Raw genomic sequence first — 21,239 nt, 5'->3', positions numbered from 1 at the left:
TCAAATAAGGTGCTATTGGGCTGTTAGGAAGACTATTCTGTCCCGATAGTGCCCATCAACACCAGATAAAGAAACAGTTCTTAAGATGGTTAAAGAAAACTTAGTTTGATAGCAACCTGTCTGGCAAGAAATCACTTATCAATGGTTGTGGTATTGTTTCTGTATTGTTTTATTTTTATGGCCCCCACTTTTTTATAGTTAATTTGTCTGGTTCTTTAATTGTTTCTGTCTGCTGTATAATTAATTTTGCTAGGTGTAAGTTAATTAGGGTAGTGGGATATAATTGGTTAAAAAATGTTACAATATGTTAGGATTGGTTAGTTACATTTTAGTAAAATGATTGGTTAAGGTACAGCTGAGAGTATTACTATATAAACTGGGGTCAAACAGGAAGTGGGAGGAAGGGAAATTGGAATCATGTTTGCTAAGGTGGGGAAACGGGAACAGGGAATGGGGAACAGGGACACAGGCATCAGAGCTGGGAAGGGGGACACAGGGTAAACGCTCTGCGGCATCAGAGATGGAAACGGAACACTGGGGACCTATCGGCAGATAGAGTTTAGACTGACTGGTGTGAAGGGCTTTGAAATATGCTTGCTTGGAAACTAACCCCAATAAACATCGCATTGTCTGCACTTCGGACTTCTGAGTTTATCCACTGTTAGTCACGGAAAAGGCTTACTAGTGGGAAATAAATGGTATTTTCAAGCTTCCATTAAAAACCAACAATTAAAAAGTGCTTTGAGGAAGCACTTGATGGAGTCCCTTTGAATGTGTCCCTGATTATGTTTTCTAGTAGAACTGTTATGCTTAGCTACAATTAAAAAAAAAAAAACAGCTGGAGAAGAACTGACCTTTCTATGCAGTGGTCACTTATCTGCTGCAGTTAGCACTAATGTATTTTCCAATAGTCTGTTAAAAACGATCCAATAGAGGGTGCTCTTCCCTCTGAATCAGAACTGATGCAGTGACCTATCAGAGTATTAGAGGGACCTGTGTTGTTGGACAGGTGGCGTCTTTCAGATGAGACATAAAACCAAGGACCTGACCATCGGTGGCTATTAAAGAGCCCTTGATACCTTTCATAACGGTGTTAACTCCAGTGTCCTGATTAAATTCCAATTTGGGTATGTCATTACTATCACCCTCCCCTTTCACTTGCTTGGTTTCCTTCATTTCCTGACCCTAAAACCAGTGTGTAGCGTGGTGCTCTGTGTTGTAAATAGCTACTGCTTTCCCTCCAGAGGTGACTGCCTTTTGGTGGTGGGGATGTAGGCTTCGATGTTTGCAAACAGCACTGTGTGTAAAGAATAATAATAATACATATTCACAGTCCTAAAAACAGACACAAAGTGCGAGTTTGGATATTAAGATTAATATATTTAATCTTTCTTGTTTGTAAAACAAGACATAAATTTGTATATATATAATTTTTTTAATATATATATATATATATATTTATTTATATATACTATATACAGACAATAAAAAAGTCTCCTCTCTATTAGGCTGAGAGATTTATGGAGGAATGATATAGGCATGATGGGGAGCTCAAGGAAACTCTCCGTTTCTTAGTAGATAATGGATGGGGACAGCTCCCTGTTGGCCTTCAGGACTGTAATAGGCATCGCCTGCCATGGACTGAACTCTGCTTTGGCTATTCCACTGTATATTTTGCTACATGGTTCTTGAAAGCCAGAGGCAAGAGGTGCTCTGTCCATATCGTGAGATCCTCCGTTCTTTGCTGATGACAATGGCCAAAGGCTGGTTGAAGCTGTGGGCCAGGGAAGGTTATTGCACTAGGTAAAGGACACGTGTTAAAAGCACATTGTGCATTTCCATAACTCGTATGGAAAACAAGAAATTTCAAATATATGTGTCTCATATAAAAAAATAGAGATAGGAGGTGATCCATTGGATTGAGATCCCATATCATCTCTTTACACTCTACAAGTGAGTGTGCATCTCCCTTCCGACACCTGCCTTCACTAGCCAATCTAATTTCTCTTTCTTTTAGACTTGGATGCATATGCTCTAAAACACAGCAACACAGGGATTCCACCATGGCCTGTTCTCCTCACGTGCGCATGAGGCGGAGTTGGTAGGGTGATTAGGGTGGATGCAGAAACTTGGGGTTTTCCCTCGACTCTGTTTTGGAGGAGAGGGAGGTGCACTGACACACCAGTTAAGGCGCTCTGATTTGTTAGCAACAGATGCTAGGTTTCGGGGGGTGTTGGGGATGACGGAAAGCAAGTAGGCACCATTTCACCACACGTCTGGAAGAAAAAAACCCCCAAATGCTAAAAAAGACTTCTCTTGGCTATCAATCCAGTGGCATAGTAAGAGAGAGTTCCCAGGATCTCCCCACCTCGATCAGCAGGCAGGTGGGAATGACTGGCTCAAGAGGTGGAGCCCGTGTATCTCACTTCCAGAACAGCTGTTGAATTCTAACCTTATGCTATAGGTGAAAGCCAGTTGGGTTTATTCTCTGCTGCTCACTCCCTAATGGACATTACCACACCGTCCCACAGGGCTGTAAAGAGAGGGCTAGGACTGAACCTTCACAGCACTGGAGAGGTGGGTGAAGGAGGTCTACCCATAGCTGCTAGCCCAGCCTGTGGCTTGTTATAACTATGGAACAGGCTGGGTTCCCCAGGTGTTCTGTAACTCAGCTATATCCATCCAGCCGAGGAAAAGACACCCTGCTTGGATGTATTAAGTTGTAACCCTGGGATGCTACCTTGCACTAGTTAGTGCCTGTGACCAGAGCAAGTGCGTGCACATCTGCGCTGGCTTTCTGATATCTGCTAGGGCAACCCAACTCCCTGCATCAGGTCTATAGGATTCCCCCCACCTTGAGACTACTTCGCTCCCTCTAACGTGGCCTTGGGGACTTTTATATCCTGCTGCTAACTGAGGGCAGCGCTTGTAGTCTGAGGGTCTCTGGAGGCATAAGAGCTGTTTACATGGCAAGATGCTGGCTTGGATCCAAGCGGACTCAGACCCAAGTGAAGCTGGAGGGTCTCAGCTCAGTTCCTACTTACACTGGCCCAGTGCACCATGCTAAAGTAAAAAGTGTCAGCTGTCTGTCCAGGGGACACCCAGAACCAAATTAGCAGGGGGAGTGAATTGCTACACCTCCCAGGTAAGGTCATTGATAAGACGGCATGGGAGAGCATGCAGAGTGGCTGCCTGGAGCCCACCTACAGGCTGGCAGACAGCTAACTATAGACTTAAATTTCCCCTTCAAACTCCACCAATGCAGCTATTCACTCCACAGAGAAGTAAAGAATGTCTTTGCCCCTGCAGCCCTGTTACAAACAGGCCTTCCCTGCGGACACACACTCACTACAAGAACCACTGACACACAGCTTGGAATACACTGGCTTGTTCGGTTCCGTAGCCAGCTTACTTATTGATCAGAGTCTTCAAGGAGCGGGTGAATGTGCTCATAACAGTCGCAACCGTGGCTGACTGGCGGGACTGCTGCTCCGCCGTCTGGTGGTGACTCAGCGTTCTGGCTGTTGACTCCTCTGCCGCCCTCAGCAAGAAGGTGTAATTCCGCACCACCTCCTCCACCTTGATCAGCAGCTCCTGGCGCTGGGACTCAGAACGCACGATGTACACTAGCTTCACGAATGTCTCGATGAGGCTGCTCAGCACCTGGAAGCTGCTTGTGATTGCTGAGAGCATGTGCGTCGGGCTCTTGTCCACAGCTGCCACCCTGCGGCAGGAGGCCCTGAATTCTTTGAACTTCAGGGCAAGCTCTTGCTTGTATTCGGCCAGCTGGGAGATGTAAGGTTTGCAGTCCCGAATTTCGGGGCTCACCACGCACTGCCTTAGGATGGTCAGGAGCTCGTTAGTGTCCAGTTGCACTGCCAGAAACCCGTCTGGCAACGCATAGGCATGGCCTCGAAGGGCATGGACCTTAGCCAGGCTCCCCTCAAAGGTGGAGGTCCTTAAGTCTATCTCCTGGGTCTGGCTGTCCTCAGGGCTGCTGCAGGCAGTGGCATCCAGGACCTGAAGGGTCCTGCTCATTACTGGGACCATCTGATTGTCCAGCTTCATGCCTGGCAGGATCTGCATGGGGATGGAATAAGAGAGCTCATCCTTCTCACTCCCATCATCTGCCACGTCGCACTTCCTATAGTAGAAGCAATACCGGATGGAGCAGCACTTCTTGTCCTCCATATCTTCTTCTGGCAGCTCAGCGTGACTAGGGTACATCTCCTCCTGGATGGAGAAAGCCGTTGAGCCCTTCTGGCTCTTCTTCTCCTGTGCTGTTTGAACATAAGATGGGTCACCTGTTCTTGGGGATTCCTGGATCTTGCTCTTAGGCGCAGAGCTATGGGCCCCGGGGTCACCCTCACTCTGCAGGCCTGTCTGCTTGGCTGGATAGGTGTCCCGGTAGATGTCAGAGGAAAGAGATGTTCGGTCAGTCTGGTCTATTTCGCTGACACTGTAGCGGCGCATCAGCTTCTTGTAGTGTGGTGCCCCCATGCACTCTCCACGGGAGGTGCATGTTGTCAAACAAGACATGCCATTCTCTGGATCTGACAGGTAGTCTCTGGACTCTAAGCTTGTGGATCGTATCCGCCTGCTCTTAGAAGGGCTGCTCGTGCTTGTAAGTCTATCTGGTTCAGCCTGCTTCTGGTTGTCAGGGGCCTTCTCCCTCCCTCGCCTCTCCAGCTCCGGTGCTGCTATCTGGTTGGGGTGCGGTCTCACCCCTCTGCAGATCCGCTTGCAGTCGCAGCTGCGCCTCTGCTCCCTGGACATCCCGGGGACTTTCTGCAAAGGGCTGCTTTTCAGCTGACAGCTGCAGCGCCCAGGCACAGAAGGGTGCAGGTATTCCGGTGGCGGGAGGTCACCTTTGGTCTTTGGCTTAAGCAGCTCTTCCAGGAATTCCAGCTCGTACTGTTTCACCTTCTGCAGCTGGGCCTGCCGTTCGTCCGTCTCCTTCTTCAGCCGCGTTGGGAAGGTGGCGGAAAACAGCTTCCTCAACCTGAAGTGGGTTTTCGGGGCTTTGGGTTTAGCTGGAACGTCAGAGTCCTGCTGGGTCACCTCCAGGACCTTTTCTGCTTTCTTGGAAGGCACGGTGCTAATCTGCAAGCCCTCAGATCTGGACACCAGCTGGATCTGCCCTTTGGGATCCTCGCTGGTGCTCTTGGAAGTACCACTGGTGGATGGAGAGTGCAGACTGCTACCCTCTGTTTTTAAGCTTTTGGCACAACTTTCATGCTGCATTTCCTCCCCTTGGCTCACAGGACCAATGTGTTTCTGGTAGACGGGGTTAGCAGTGTCACCTTTTGCTTTTTGACCTGGCTCCCCACTTGCCGGCTTCCCTCCAGGGTCTCCGCTCACTTTCTGCGGGTAGCTCTTCGAAAGAAAAGTCTTGGGCTGCAGTCTTTCGCCACCCACAGGGGAGGAATGGAAAGCGTCGCCCCTACTGTCATGAGGCTCTTTCGGGCTCAGAGAGGCTTTGCCTTGTGGCTGCGGTTGGCAGTCGCACAAGGTCTCCACAGCTGGCTGACTCCCTTTAAATTTTAAATGCTTGCTACTGGAAGGCACACAGCTGCCGCTCCCACTGGCCTGCTTGTCTGCTTGAGGACTAGCCACCACGGCTGCCACTTGGGCAGGGGAGCCTTTGCTGCTTACCACTTGCTGCAGAGCAGCTGAAATGGTCACTCCACCCTTAGGATCCAGGGTTAGTTTAGGGCTCAGCCGGACCTCTTTGGGCATCTTCTCCCGTAGATCCTGCACCTGGTCCCTGCTCAAGGCAGCTGCAGTGTGCAGTGACACTTCAAAGGCTGCTTTCGAGTGGCTGGGGCCTTTGCATTCGGAGCCCGGCATTGTCACGCCCCTGTTCTTCTGCTCATTCAGCTGCGGTGAGCGCACTGGCTGGACAGCCAAGGTGTAACTCTGCTCTCTGTGCTGCTGCTCCTGCTTAATCCTGCCGCAAGCGAGGCTGGGGGGCTGGTTAGAGAAAGCTGGCTTCAGGGAAGGGCCTGGCTCCTGGCGCCCCAGAAGGTATGGCGAGGTGAGGACGGCTTGGGCAGCACAGCTCTGGATTCGGAAGGGAAGGTCCTTCCTGGCGAGCAGCTTTTCTTTGTTTATGTGCTGGGCCAGGAAGTAGGCGGCGTTCTGGTGCTGCTTCATGGCCGAGACCATCTCTGAGACATCGGTTAGCTCTGAGGAGTTGGTTTCGTGGCCGGAGTCCAAGGAGGACTCGGGCGTGATGGCAGCCAGAACAATCAGACCTGAGAAAACACAAGAGGAACATGGGGACGTTATCCTCAGGTCTCATCACTGCTTGGAGGAGACAGCAACGCAGAGGGGTAGGAGAGTCTCAGAGATCACAGTACCCACTGGAGGAAAGAGAATTTCAGCAGAGAAACCTCAGCTCCCCCCTCCCACCACCTCCAAGAGAAGCACAGCTGGGGGCTTGGAGAGATCTTGACTGGCTCACCTGCTCTGGGCAATGCCTCTGTGAGCGAATGGGAATTATGTCCAGACAAGTCTAACTGAGACTGATTGCCAGCTTCACTCTGGCTTGCTGACTTAATTCAACAAGAGCATTTAACCTGGAAAGAGGCCCTGGGAACAGTTCCAGCACTAGGAACAGTAGAGCGATGGGGAGTCGTCTGGTGCAATCAGGGAAACCTGGCAGTAACAATGCTGCTGGAGCGTGGAAGGGGACTTGTGAGAATTGAGGGAGGCCAGTATTGCGGCCCATGCCCAGCAGGCCTTAGTGCGTTCACCCTTTACTCAGCCTGAAGGAATCCAGCTGATAACACATTTGCACTTAAAAGGGCAACCTGGCTAAAGTGGCTTGCAGCTGCAGATTCTACCAGGGCAGGATAACTCTGTGAATGCCCAGGGCCAAATGTCTGACATCAGCGGGGTTACGCCAGGGATGAGTTTGTCCCACAGCGTTGATCTGATGGCTCATCATTACTAATCTGCGCACATCAATCACATAGAGAGGCATGCTTTGGCTCTGCTTCGCCCAAAGGCAAAAGAGCTGCCTCGGGAGAGGCTGACTGAATGGTTTGTGCTTGGGAAAGGAGGGGGCCGTTGATTTCCAAAGCAGTTGCACTCTCACGTCCCATGCACGAGGGGAAGCTTCCCAGAAACAGATGCAGGCACAGGCGCCAACTTTCCCAAGTGCCGGGGGGTGCTCGACCCCGGCTCTGTCCCAAGCCCTGCCCCCACTCCACCCCTTCCCCCAAGGCCCCGCCCCGGCTCTTCCCACCCAGTTCTGCCCCCCTTCCCTCCCTCCCAGGCTCCTGCCTGCCACGATCAGCTGTTTTGTGGTATGCTTGAGATTGGGAGGGGGAGGCACTGATTCGTGGGGCCCACCGCCGGGTGGGAGGCACTGAGGATTGGGGGGGAGCTGACAGGTGCTGCTGAGCATCCACCATTTTTCTCCGTGGGTGCTCCAGCCCCGGAGCACCCATGGAGTCAGTGCCTATGGGTGCAGGGTAATCAGGATATTACTGCATACTGCCAGCTGGGATTTCCTTCCCTTCTTCATTATGAACAGTGAAGATGCTGCAGTGTACTGGAGACTGATGGTGTAATCTCTACAGGACACCCTGTCTCTGACATCAGCCTTGGGTGCGAGGGAAATGGGTGAGGGCATCTCAGGGAACTGATATGGGGTTATGGAGTCTTTCATTTCTAGGTGGCTGGTTCAAATTCACTGGAGACTGAAAGTCATTACCATCTGACAACTGTTTGCTGGCTTGTGTGAAATCAATGTGGTCCCAGTCCATTTCACAGTGGACAGGTGTCCCCATCCCAACTGACACTGATTGCTGCTCTAAGGGAGCAGATGTGCTGCAAAGACTGAACTCTCCTTCCAGCCTGAGAGCGCATCTGGGGAGGAGAGCTCTGGACCCATGCTGGGCATGCTTTGTGCACAGGCAGAGCTCTCAACCCAGCCCCTTTCTCAATTCCCTGGGGAAAGGGAGGGCAGCAGTGCTGCGTTAGCTGCCACACTGTGCGGCCAGCAGCAGATCCAGCAGCTTCTTCCAGTGGAACATCATGCTGAGTTTCTTTGAAGGGCTGTCAATGCATGTTGGAGTATTGGCCATTTGGGCACCATCCACTGGCTGTGCTGTTGTTGGTGACAGAGGTCATAGATCAGAGAGTCACTGAGACCACCACCAACCCTGCACTGTCTGGAGAAAATTCCCCAAGTTTGCTTGTAATCTTTCCAGCAGTGTGAAGAACCTACAGCTCTTACCCCACTTCCCCCTCCTCCATGGCTGTGTCAGCAGCACCAAGGAGGGTACATCAGAGAGAGAGGGGTGCCAGAATTGGGGGACCCCTCACAGCCCAGGGCACAGCCTGCGTGTCGGAGCTCTGCTCTGCAGGGCTTTCTTGTGCCCCAGCCTGCATGGCTTTTGGGGTGCAGGCAGCTGGGTGGATCCCAGCTACAGGGAGGAAGCACTCCAGCCATGGGGACTGCTCTTTCTCTCCAGTTCAGACAGGAGGATTCCATCCTCCAGCCCCCCAAAAGCTTTCCAGCACCTGCCCGTCTGTTCCCCCTCTGCACTAGTTCCAGGATGGGGCTCTTGCTAAGGCCTGTGCTTCCAGAATCCCCTCCAAATACGAATCAAAGCTTAGACAGAGGAAGGAGAGAGAGGCAAGGATGAGAGGAGAGAGAAAGGGAGGGGGAGACTCACCCCCAGATGGTACATGGAAGCACAAAAGCTCTGCCTACTCCACTACCTGCTGTCTGTTGTGGCTGGGGGTGCGGACAATCCTCCGAAGCAGCCAGGGCTTCCAGAGCCTGCAGGGTGGACACCAGGGCATCGTCCAGCTCCTGGGCGTGGTCTCGGACTGTCCTCGTTTGCACGCTGTCTATCAGCGTCACGGGGATCTCATCGTACAGGATGCCGCAGAGGTGCCGGCCCTGCTTCTGGCTCTGCGCAGCAGCCCTGCGCTTGGGGTCGTCCTCATCAGAGCTATTATCTCGAAAACCCGGAGGCGGGGCAGCGATAGCGGGGAGCAGGGCAGTGGTCTCGTCCTCTTCCTCATCACTCCCCGGAGGCGGGAGGGACATCAAGTCCACTATGTTGTCATGGGAGCTGCCAGGCTTGCCACCTTTCCGAGAGGCCAGCCGGCTCTTGAGTTTGGCTTTGCAGGAGTTACAGTAGAAGTGCATGGCATCGTTCCTCATGTGGTTGTCCATGGTGTTGGCCCTTGCCCTACTTGCCTGGTGGTCCCGGTCAAGGCCATCCGGGTTGTACTCATTGGCAACACCGTCATAGCCTTGGCCGGAGCTTTTGGAAGTGGGGTCGGATTTGGTCCTGGGCCTGGTTTCCTCAAAGAAGATCAGGTTTTCATTGATGTCTGTCCTGTTTTCTCGCTGCTTCCTCTGCTCCCGCATGTGCAGGTAACAAAAGCTGACGAGCTCCGAGTCCGACCCCTTGGGAACTCGGGGGCTGGATTCCCTGGGGCTGGAGGCAGCGCCACCCAGGAACCCGCTCTCTTTCTTTCCCGAGTGCCCCACTGCAGCCGGCCGGTGGATGTTGTGCGCGTTGATGTAATCTAAACCAAAATAACAATTATCATGTTAGAGCAGCGCCCATGAGAAGGAAGGGACAGTGAGGAAATCTATCCTGCACTGTAGGGAGCCATCAATACTCACCTGCCTCCTGCTAGTCTTCCTATTGCATTAAAATCATTGGGACATCACAGTTGGCATGAACATGCAACAGCACAAAGGGCACAATCTATGGGGACACAGCTACTTGTTCTCCTCCAACACACCCACTTCCCAGCCCAGCTAAGCCAAGCCTAGCCCTCCCTTGCAGTATGCCAAGAGCTTTTACCAGCTCGGCTGATATGCTCTCCAGCAATGCACCTGGTGCATTCCCCAACTAGGCTACCGCAGTCTCCTGCCAGCTCTGTGGCACATTCACCAGTATTCAGTCGGGTAAGAGAATTTATATACAGGTCCAGGACATGCATAAAATTATCATTTCTGTGCTGGGCAATAGCAACAGAAACAGGTGGGCAGCGACCCAGCAGAAAGGACCCTTTGACAAACTGCACAGTGATGTGTGCCGTGCTCATATGCTCTGTGGCTCACCTCAGGCAATGGCACAGCCAGAACACCAGGTGCATTAAGCAGAGTGGCAGATGTCTTCTACGTGAATGAACCAGCTGGGACATTCAGCAGAACTGGAGTTTCCCACCTAGATGCAGCAGCTAGAATTGCCAGCTTCATTCTAATGGTTCGTAGGTTTTAGGGCCAGAAAAGACCATTGTAATCATCTAGTCCAGGCCAGAGAACCCCACCCAGCAGCTCCTGCATCCAGCCCAACAGTGTGTGGTGGAACTAGTTATCTGTTGGGAAGACGTCTACTTTTAATGTAAAGACTCCAAGTGATGGGGAATCTGCCACTTGGGATTCTACTCCATTGGTTAATTACCCTCATGGCTAAAGATTTGTGTCTTATGTTCACCTTGAATTTGTCTAGCTCTGGCTTCCAGCCATTGGATCTTGCTGATCCCAGAAATGTAGGGCTGGAAAGATCTTGATCGGCCATCTGATCCAGCCCCCTGCACTAAAGCATGACCAAGTATACCAAGACCATCTAAACCAACTACAGTCCTCTAGCATCAGTAGTAAACATTATGTATGGAGTGTCCTCCACTCTCCAGAGATTTCTTTGTGCAGGTGAGACAAAGTCCAGGCCTCGTGGGGGATTTCTGACTGCATCCCAGAAGACCTGCACAGCTCTGCCAAGAACTAGTGCTGGGGACACAGGCTCCTTGTTACAAAATACACATCTACCCCGATATAACATGAATTCAGATATAACGTGGTAAAACAGTGCTCCGGGGGGCTGCGCACTCCAGCAGATCAAAGCAAGTTTGATAGAACGCAGTTTCACCTATAACACAGTACGATATTTTGGCTCCCGAGGACAGCGTTATATCGAGGTAGAGGTGTTTAAACAAAATCAAATAAATTCGAACTGAATTCATTAGCTCAGCAACTTGGGCAATTTGTCTCCCAATCTGCACATTTGTATTAAACTGTTCATCACCTGCAGTATAAAAACCCCAACAAGAATAGATGTATATTTTAAATGGAGACATCAGTGGCTAGGGGCTAAATTTGTGTAGCTAAACAGCAACTCCTCCATCATGAACCCCTCTTCTCTTAGGAACTGCATGTCTCTGGGGACTCGGATGGGCGATGGAACCTTTCACTTCCAGGTCACCAGTTCAAAGCCAGCTCCCTCGTTGGAAGGCTCAAGAGAGAGGCCGAGGACCGAACGGGACGTGGAAACTGAACTATTCCCTCCCTTCTAGAAGCGGGCAACCTCCAGGTCTAGGTTGAAGTGAACAGATGGGGTGAAACACTGAAGTGACAAACTTGTCTGTGTGGGAGTGGGATCCATTGTACACATCCCTACATCACAGCCACCTAACTTCTGCCTACATGGTCATCGTTCCCGAAGTGACCACACTGCAGCGTAGCGCAAAGCACTCCCTCTTCCCCCATCTCCCAGTCTCAGGCTGAGCACACTGTTGCACCTGCAGAGCCCTCAGCAAGGGACAAGCAGGAGGCTGGCTTCAGGAAACTGAGCTCAGGGTGCTTGCCTGGTACTACGGGGCACTAGCCACTTGCCCATGGCACAGAACCAGAGCCCATTTGCTTGAGGGAAAGCTGGGGGCAAGGAGGGGACCTTTGCTGCATATTTGAATTCCTTCTGTGGGCTAGCTGTGTAAGTTTCTGGGCTGTGGGGTAAGGAGGAGCTGGCAAACAGCCGAGCTATCAGCTGTCACCGCTAGTGTTAACACCAGCTTTGAGAGGATTTTCATGGGGGAAGCACATGACCTGACTGCACAATTCTGCAGCAAAGTGTACTGGCTCCTGTTAAGGGCAGCTGATCTGCTGGACCTCATCAAAGCGAGATGGATTTAACTGATAATACCAGCACAATACTCACCCTTAAAACAGCTACAGTTCCACAGGAGACTTCAGTGGGCCCCAGGGAAGACAGATGTGCTCCTCTCCCAGGCAAAGCATGGGAACCAGGGCTTGATTTTACAGTTAACATTTTGGCACAGGCTGACTGCAGCCTGGAAATTCAGAGCCCAGGTAATATGACTCACTCCGTTGGGGCTATCTGACCCCTCCTGTAGAAACACGTTCCCCTGAGGGAATCTCACCTGGCTTTGTAGGCTAAATCCAACCCTTCTGAACCAAATCTGGGCTGGTGCATCGGGTTCCAGTGGGGCTGAAGGGGGAAAGAATTTCACCCTGCAGGCCACAGGGGCTCCTGTGTCACCATGCTACAGGGATAAATTGGCTGTTGGATCCAAACAGCCACCAATGTATTGCCTCCCTCCACTTCTTTTCCTGTCCTACCCCACAAATCCAGCTGCATGAGGACACAGAGAGAGCTCCCCAGTCCCACCCCCAAGCAGTGTGGCACTGGGTCCTTTGTGGCTGCAGAGGAAGAGGCCGGATCTACCCTGACACATTTGTTTCAGTTATAGAATGTGACCCTGTGATGGCTACTGGTCCTTTAAGGTAGTGTCAACTGGCCCCATCTCAAATGGAGACGTGAAACCCCATGTGCATCTTAGTTAGGAAGAATCTCCTTGCCTGGCTAATGCTTCTGCTTCTACACTCTATATTGCCCCCTGCACAGGCCAAGATTTCCAAAAGTGACTGGTAATTTTGGGTGCCCAATACAAGTCCCCTTTAAAGGTGGCATGATTTCTAGATGTTCTAAGCACACATCCCTGAAATCCAGGCCCCTCTAAGGTTCTCAGATTGGACACCTCAAAATTAAGGCACCCAAAATCATGAGTCACTTTTGGGAATCTGGGCCATACACCTTTGGTTCTAACGCACAACAGCGGCAGTGCCAGAAGCCCCCAGCGTAGTTCCTCCAACACCCACTGGAGGATGTCAGTGTGTCTGAATCTACATCTCTGCAGATCAGTAAAGGCAGCAGAAAAACTTTCCCAAGTACAGTCTCTTTGTTCTGCACAGATGCTCAGGACAGTCTCCTCAGCGAAGAACCCTGCAAACTCATGCCAACTGCAGGATCATGAGTCACAGCGTCTGCACATGATCTCTGCAGGAACATTGCAAGCTGGCCTGTGGGCATCCAGTGCTGATTTTTGCTGGTGGCACTAAGTCTTTCTAAATGACAGGAATGTGCTGAGCCAGCTTAGATCTTCCATGTGGATTGGACATTATGATACTAAATGTTGCTTTGTATGTGACAAAAGGGGTATAATTACTGATACCCTTTCACAGACAGAGGACCCAAGAGCTTAAGTGATTTGCCAAGGGCACTCAGTGAGTCAGTGGTATACCCAGAGCTAGAACCTCTGTCTTCTGAAACCCGGCTTTTTCCTGCTAGCCAATGCTGCCTGCTGGGTCGAAAGGGCCACTGTTGGTTTGGTTCCATCCCAATGCAGAGGAGATTTCAGAAGGAATTAATCTCCTTTCCTAACTGTGCTAAACAGCAGGGTAGGGGGCACAAAAAACAGAGGCTGAAACGTACCTGCCTTGGAAATCTGAGGAGGTGGTGGCTGGCTGGACGGCCTAGAAAAGATCATCTTCTTGGTGTCCACCAGGAGGCGGCAATAGCCTGCTAGCAGGCAGGCAAAATTGGTGGCTTCGGGCCACTCCATCAGCAGCACCAGCGGCTGGAAAGGAAAAAAGGAAAAGCAAATAAAGGCAATGGGTTTCAGCTGATACACAAATTAAGCCAAGCGCGCCAAAGGGGACTGTGTATGTGGGTCCTGCACATGATTGTGTTCTTTCTAGGTGGGAGGGGAATGCTCCCCACTTCCCCCCTCAGCCATGGCTCTGCCACACAACCAGATCCACAGAGAAGAAACCAGTGACCCAAGAAACACAACTCGGCTATATAATGGGATGAACGAACACCGCTTCCTCTTCCTTATCCCCAAACAGAAAAACGAGGTACGAGATTTCACATAGCTCTAACTCTACCTATGCCACCTGGTGTTAAAACGAAGCCACCAGGACCTAGAGAGGTCTGAAGAAATGTGAGCTCCCAGCAATGAAACTTCAGGAAGGGTGAATTTATTAACTCCTCCCAACTCCTAATCTATGGCAAAGATTTACTGCTAGTCATCTGGAAAGTTAAATCTGTGCCTTAGGAGCAAGCGGTGTCATTTTGTTTAGGAGAAACATTTATTCTCATGCTATGAAAGGATTTTAATCCCTGCTTTAAGGGAAAACTCAGACACAATCTCAGCTATTTTATGTATAGAATATCGCTCCTGCACCCCTGATATGGTAAAATTGTCACGATCACCATCCCCCCCCTAACCCCCCACGTCATCCTGTTTTAGCCATGCTAGGAAGAGGCTGTTGTTAGGAATAGACTATTTCCATCTGCAAAGATAAGACTTTGGATACACTGGGAATTTGCCCCAGTTCCTGCCATCAGTGGCCAGGCACGGCAAAGCTGAACCAGTGTAAACCCTTTGGGTAGACAGGCAGAATGGCTATTTGCACTGACGCAGTTAACCTCGGTTTCAAGCGGCTCTGCTGATGCAATAGCATCTGCCTGTATGTATTAGGGCAGTGGTTTTCAAAGTTCGGGTCGCGACCCAGTAGTGGGTCATGGAATGCAAAGCACTGGGTCGCCTTGTTCAGTACCCAGGGACCCTGGCGGCCAGCCAGTAAAAACTAGCAGTCCCTACCTGTTCTGACACTGCACTGCACCCTGGAAGCAGTCAGCAGCAGGTCCGGCTCATAGGCAGGGGGGCCACGGGACTCCACACACTGCCCCCACCCCAAGCACCAGCTCTGCTGGACGGGGCAGTGCCTGCAGGCGAGAGCCACATGGAGCTGCTTGTGCGCCTCCGCCTAGGACCCAGACCTGCCACTGGCCACTTTTGGGGTGTAGCACGGTCCGCAGTGCCAGGACAGGCAGGAAGCCTGCCTCTGCACCCTGGCTGCACTGCTGACCAAGAGCCGCTAGAGGTAAGCCTGCACCCCAACCCCGTGCCCCAATCCCCTGTACCAGCCCTGAGCCCCCCCCAAACCCAGATCCCCTTCCTGCACCCCAACCCCCTCATTCCCATCCCCAGCCCTGAGCCCCCTCCCAAACCCCTCATCCCCAGCTCTATTGGGTTGCGGGCATCAACAATTTTCTTCAACTGGGTCACCAGAAAAAAAGTTTGAAAACCACTATGTTAGGGGTTTGCACAGGTGCCGCTGCAGTGTGGCTGGTCTTTGATGGCTGGACTCAGGGCAGACCCCCAGTACAGACAAAGCCTATGACTGGCCAGTCCATAGAAGTCAACTTCTCTAGAATAGAGTGGTTCAAGGCATTTAAATGTAAACAAACTGAGACCAGTGCAAATGAAAGCCACACATCACTATCTTTCACAACACGAGAAATGCCTTCTGTTATCGCCTCATCAGTAACGGTACTAAGAGGCCACTGACTGGGAAAAATGTAACACGTAAACATAGAGCAGGACCATCTCAGGTATTCGCAATGAGACAAACAATTTATGTCTGAGATGACTTGGTATTTCAGGGATAATTGTGAACCTAGCTGATTAACATTCATATTACAGTGCGGCTCTATAGGGCCCAATTGAATTGTGGGGCTCTGTTGTCCTAAGTGCTATTTACACAAAAGGTAAGAGAAATTCCCTTCCCCCAAGAGTTTACAATCTAAGTAAACAAGACTGACAAAGAGCGGGGAGAGACGTGATTTGCCAATGTCACACAGAGGGTGAGTGCTTGAGCTGAGCTGAGAACCAAGGTCTCCTGGGTCCCAGTCCAGTGCACTATCCACTGGACCATGCTGCCTCTCAGAGACAAAACCAAAACTGTCCTAGGTTGCATGGCTTGGCCATTGTTGGAAGCATGTGGCTTCATATGCAGAGCAGTCTGTGGAGCTCCCAGAGGAAATATAGGGAGTGTTGATTGGTATTTGCTACTCTTTTGGTTCACAAGCTGTGAATGTAACAGGAGATGCAGGGTTTGGAAGCACCAGTCTGATGGTTATGTCTTTATCATCTTCTCAGAGCCTATCCTGGTAGGGCTGAGTAATAATAATAAAGGAACTGAGTAGGGATAGCTGCAGTGACAGCTTCAAAGAATGGCTAATATTCTTCTCTCCAAAGCAAGCAGATGATGACTATGAAGATAATCAAGTCCATCCAGTGGGAGGTGTATTTGCCTGTGTTATAATGACAGAAGGGCTCCAATGCCCACAGTTTTGTTTCAGACTAGTGTTCAGCGTGCTTTACCAGATTTGTCATAACAACGCTCACTTTCTAACATCTTGGATTGGCTATGGACCTCCATCTCTTCCTGGCTGATGATGACCTGGCCTCAGTTATACACACCTTGGTCCCCTCCCTTCCGGCCTCAGCAATGCAGTATTCCTGGGCAGGAAGCCATCCGCCCTTCCAGATAGATTAGATGTTCTTTTTACCTCTCAGCTATGCTTGCATCTGGCTGGGTTTCACTGACTCAGGTGTAAAGGGCAAAGAAAGTAAAGAAGTTGGCTCACCAGCAGCTGAGCAGTTGATTTACAGCTGCTAGTAGGCATGTGCCTAATAAGCAAATACGCTCAAACAGGAATCTTTGCCACCAGCACGGTTTATGGGTTTTTTCCTCTAAAAGGGATTTTTATTGTGGTCACAAATAAACACTAAAATCAAGATTACAGGAATCAAAGAGAGTAACGAGAGACAAGAAAATGAAGTGGCTGCATCTGCAACACAATGGAGAGCTCACAGGATCTAGACTCTTCATGCGCTTGTGAGGAGCATTGCCTCTTTTAACCCAGCTCCTAGCTTCAGCGGAAGTGAGGTAAGGTAGCCCATGTATTCAGATTTCTGCTTGAGGCTAGTCCCTTTTCTCCATGCTGAAGACTTCCCAGGTGTTTGAAGCTGTCTGTTGAAGGAGGGAGCCCCTGGTTTTTCCAGTCGGCAGCAAGAGTAATCTGAGAGCTAACAAGAAGAAATGAAGTGGTAAGACCTGACCGAGGCCGCAGAAGCAACTGTCAGCACCTGATGGTGCTAATGGAGGGGATAAAATTCAACTCAAAGGCCAGATTCTGGGTTGTGCGCCGGTGGTGCACAGGGCAGCTTCTGGTCGGACGGAGTGTCACAGAGTTTAAGGGCAGAAGGGACCCCCACATCATCGAGTCTGACCTCCTGTATCTCTCAGGCCATCACCACCACCCAACACCTGCACACTAAACCCAACAGCCGAAATTAGATCAAAGTATTACAGCCCGCAGGAGACATAACTTTTATGTGCCACAGGCAGAGAACTGGAAGGACCAAGGTACACCAGTGCCCAAGGCCCAAGAAATGGCAGGGAAACAATGAAGTGAGATATACCTAGATAATCCTGGCATGTGACTGGCACCCCACACACTGCAGAGGAAGGTGACAAACCCCCAAGGGCACTGCCAATCTGACCTGGGGGGAAATTCCTTCCTGACCCCCACATATGGCGATCAGTTAGACGCTGACCATGTGAGCAAGAACCAGCCAGCCACACAATGGTCATAAATGGCCACTGGAGTAGTCCCCTTGTGGAAGGGAACTCCCTACTGACACAAATCTGATGGAGCCGGCTTCTGCACCAGCTGCCTGCCCACCCTTGCACAGCAGGAGTGGCAGAGCTCTAAGAGATGCCAGAGCTGGGTAACCCCAGCTCCCTGATGCCTCCTCACTCCTTTGCAGCAAGTGGAGCGGATGCAGTGAGAACCTAGCCTCAAGGGTTTTTTCTACTAAAACCAGAATATTTTGATTTTTGGACAATTCCACCATATGAATCAGAGAGCCAGATTGTCCACAATCTCTCCAACGTGAATCATTGTCAGAGAAGCCCAATCTGTATATTCTATCAGGAGCGAAACAGGATTGGGTTCTGAGTGACTCTGCGATCAACGCAACTTGGCACTTTCTGCAGATAACTGAAAGTCAAAGGGCAGAACGTATGAGGATTACTAATGCTGAATGACCCTTGCCATGTCTCCACGTGAGCACAGCTACTCAGTTTTTGTTTGGTAATTAGTAAGATGCACATCCTAGCTGACTATAACATTACTATTCTACAAGCAAGAAGTCTTAATACCAATTAGCATTACTAGCTTAGCATTACTGCTTTGTTATTCGGCAGAACACATTGCTTGATTAAATGATAATGACATTTAGGCAAATGATGGGTGCTAGTTTTGTTATACAATTGGTCAAGTGTGAAGATTTTATTATGGCAAATTAAATGACATTGTTAGCTGTACAACATCACACTTGATCCAGTTGCTTACCCCCTTACCGGGCTGGTAAAAGAAAAGAGAAGGTATTATGAATGAGAGACAAAGGAGAGGGTAAACCAAGATACTTTAAAATCCTATTAATCTAGGTCCATATGTTCCAAGCATGCAAGGAGAATGAGTTGTTAAAAAGATACTTGGTTATATTATATATTCCAAGCATGCAAGGAAAATGGGTTGTTAAAAAGATACTTTGTTAAATCAGACTTGGGAATAAATGGGAAAAATTTCCATTCTGAATAGTCAGTTGTTCAATTTACAATCAATGTTGCTGGGGAATTTACGCAGCACTAGCTTTGAACTGCTTTCAATTGAGCTGCTGAGTAATAATAATAAAGGAACTGAACTGTGTTTTATGGCTTTGATTATTTTCTCTTTGTGGATAACATGGATTTACCACGATAGGTTTAGAATCCCACTGTTTGGCAAAGTCCTGTAAGGAACAGCGAGGACTACCGTCGAAGATCGTTATTTCCCCCGAGGTATTCCATGTCTGGAAAATCAACTCCTCTGGATTATTGCGGGGATTCTGGTATCCTAACTACTACTGTAATAATCAACAACACTTATACAGCATGTGTTGTTCCACATAAACAAATCAGTGCCAGTGGTCTGCTGTAGTCCTCATGGCAGATCACGTGGTATTACTGATCCTTTTATATAGGCATGCTCTTTTAGGTCCCAGTTCAGCAAAGCATTCAAGCACTTGCTTAAATCTTTCCCCGATTAGCAAAACACTCAAGTACATGCTCAACTTTAAGCATGTGCTTAAATCCCACTGAAGTCAATGGAATGGAAGTACGTGCTTAAGTGCTTTGCTGAATAGGGTTAGATGCTAAATTGGAGCATACGGGATGTCTTGAGACAAGTTGGTGAGTTTCTAATATGCACCATGTCGATGGAGTATGTCAAGGGCATTTATTTTCTGTTCTCCATGGCACATGCTCCATGTGTCCTCATACTGGTGTATCTTGTCTCCATGCACATGAAATCTTTTCTCACCCTTAAACACTACTGCAAGATTGAGTGCTCATCTCCCTGGATCCAATGAGAGGCTATTTCCTTCTAATGCCTGACCATTTAATTTTCACATTTCACGTGTTGATCTTTCATGGTGGCTTGTTTCATATCTGTCATCTTCTGATCACTAACTGGCATGTTCTGGGTGCCCATTCTTTCACTGGGATCATTACTGTATCACTGCTGGAGTCTCTTGACCACATATCACCAACAGGCCCACCCTTCCCTGGATGATTCTCTCTATGTATGTTGTTACTGAATTATTTCTCTGTTTTTTGCTGTGCAGAGGCAACTTTAGGATGAATGTTGGCCCAGGAGAAACTAGAACACATTTAACGGACCAATCCTATTCCTTTGAAAATTTCAAACTTCATCGTCTCAGCTGGATTTACACATTGCACCAGTTTAGTCCATTCAAGATTTCAACGTCCATCCAGACCCAAAACTACAAGTACATTCATGAGGCAAGGATGTCCGATGCTTGAGAGCTCTTTACACTCACAGATAAAAGCACAATAAAATCCAGAGGGGCTGGAAACAGAGTTGGCAGAATTTTTCCACATTTTGATTTTTCAATTATTTTTTATGTTGAAATTTCAAATTTTAATGAAAAAAGAGAGAACGAAATTTTTGAAGAAAATGTCCATTAACATTTTCCTATTTTTCAACCAGCTACATCAGGATGTTAATATTAGACAAATTCACCCGGGAAATATGGGGCAGCTTTTTGGAACAGCTTCCCTAAGGATGTGGTGCATTCTTCATCACTCCATGTCTTTAAAATCAAGAATGGATATCTTGCTAAAGGTTATGCTTTAGCTCAATCAGAAATGATAGGGCTTGATGGGGGAATCACTGGGAGAAATTCTCTGCCTGCCTTATGTATGTAGGAGGTCTAGTTAGATCAGGGATCGACAACCTTTGGCATGCGGCCCGTCAGGGAAATCCGCTGGCGGGCCGGGCTGTTTTTTTTACCTGCAGCGTCCACAGGTTTGGCTGATCGCAGCTCTGACTGGCCGCGGTTTGCCGTTCCAGGCCAATGGGGGCTGCGGGAAGCAGCGGCCAGCACATCCCTCGGCCCACGCCACTTCCTGCAGACCCCATTGGCCTAGAACGGCAAATTGCAGCCAGTGGGAGCTGTGATCGGACGAACCTGCGGATGCTGCAGGTAAACAAACCGGCCTGGCCTGTCAGCGGATTTCCCTGACGGACCACATACCAAAAGTTGCCGATCCCTGGGTTAGATGATCAAGATGGTCCCTTATGGCTTTAAATCCATGAATCTGTAAACAGGCATAACCACAATATGAACTTCAAGCTTAAGTATTGTTATTTTTGTATCTGTTTCAGTGTACTTTACACGGTCCATCCATAGCCAGAGCGATGCACATTCATGTGCTGCAATAGAACTTGAGATCATAATTTACATTTTCTGGTTTACTTGACTTCTAGTGTCAAGTTTATAGCTAATAATCTGACCATCTGGGCCTAACAAGACAGTCAGTTCTTCACTGGTGCCTGACCATTTTTCCCCTTAAGCATTATTAGCTCTGACTCTATCAATTCAAAGCTCATTGTGAAAAGGAACATTATTTCTCTGTCATTTGTTGATCAATAAAATTCCTAGTTTTGTTTGCATACAATCTGCAGGCCTTTGTAAAGTCATTCTGTTTATTCCAGTTTGATCAGCAACACCTTTTGCAGGGCAAATTTGGTCATCTGCTTAATTTCTGACAGCTTCTGTCCAATTCCAGAGCCTTTGGGTATGTACCCCCATGGGTATATAACTTTGAGTATCGTTCTCCACCTTGATTCCAGTGGCTGCTGTTTTTAGCTGGGCTTCTGTTAGCTCATTAGCTCTAGCTATCTCCATAGCTTTTTCTA

The 21,239-nt window shown here is 49.3% G+C and overlaps 1 protein-coding gene across 8 annotated transcripts in view; it reads right to left on the bottom strand.

Annotated features, from left to right (window-relative positions):
- Nucleotides 1–1,469: 1,469 nt before the first annotated feature.
- The window catches only part of FRMPD3 (FERM and PDZ domain containing 3), a 147,317-nt gene continuing 127,547 nt past the window's right edge, over nucleotides 1,470–21,239 (bottom strand). For all 8 annotated transcript variants that reach the window (XM_065556443.1, XM_042861543.2, XM_065556440.1 and 5 more), the window contains 3 exons: nucleotides 13,551–13,695; nucleotides 8,737–9,558; nucleotides 1,470–6,257 (listed from right to left, as the gene is read on the bottom strand). In XM_065556443.1, the coding sequence (XP_065412515.1) occupies nucleotides 3,409–6,257; nucleotides 8,737–9,558; nucleotides 13,551–13,695 (3,816 nt within the window). In that variant the 3' untranslated portion in view covers nucleotides 1,470–3,408. The remainder of the gene's footprint in view (nucleotides 6,258–8,736; nucleotides 9,559–13,550; nucleotides 13,696–21,239) is intronic.

The sequence above is a fragment of the Chrysemys picta genome, chromosome 9, assembly GCF_011386835.1.
Source record: "Chrysemys picta bellii isolate R12L10 chromosome 9, ASM1138683v2, whole genome shotgun sequence".
In the NCBI taxonomy this organism is placed as follows: Eukaryota; Metazoa; Chordata; order Testudines; family Emydidae; genus Chrysemys; species Chrysemys picta.
Note: the sequence above shows the minus strand (reverse complement) of the source record. Positions and strands in the feature narration are given on the sequence as shown.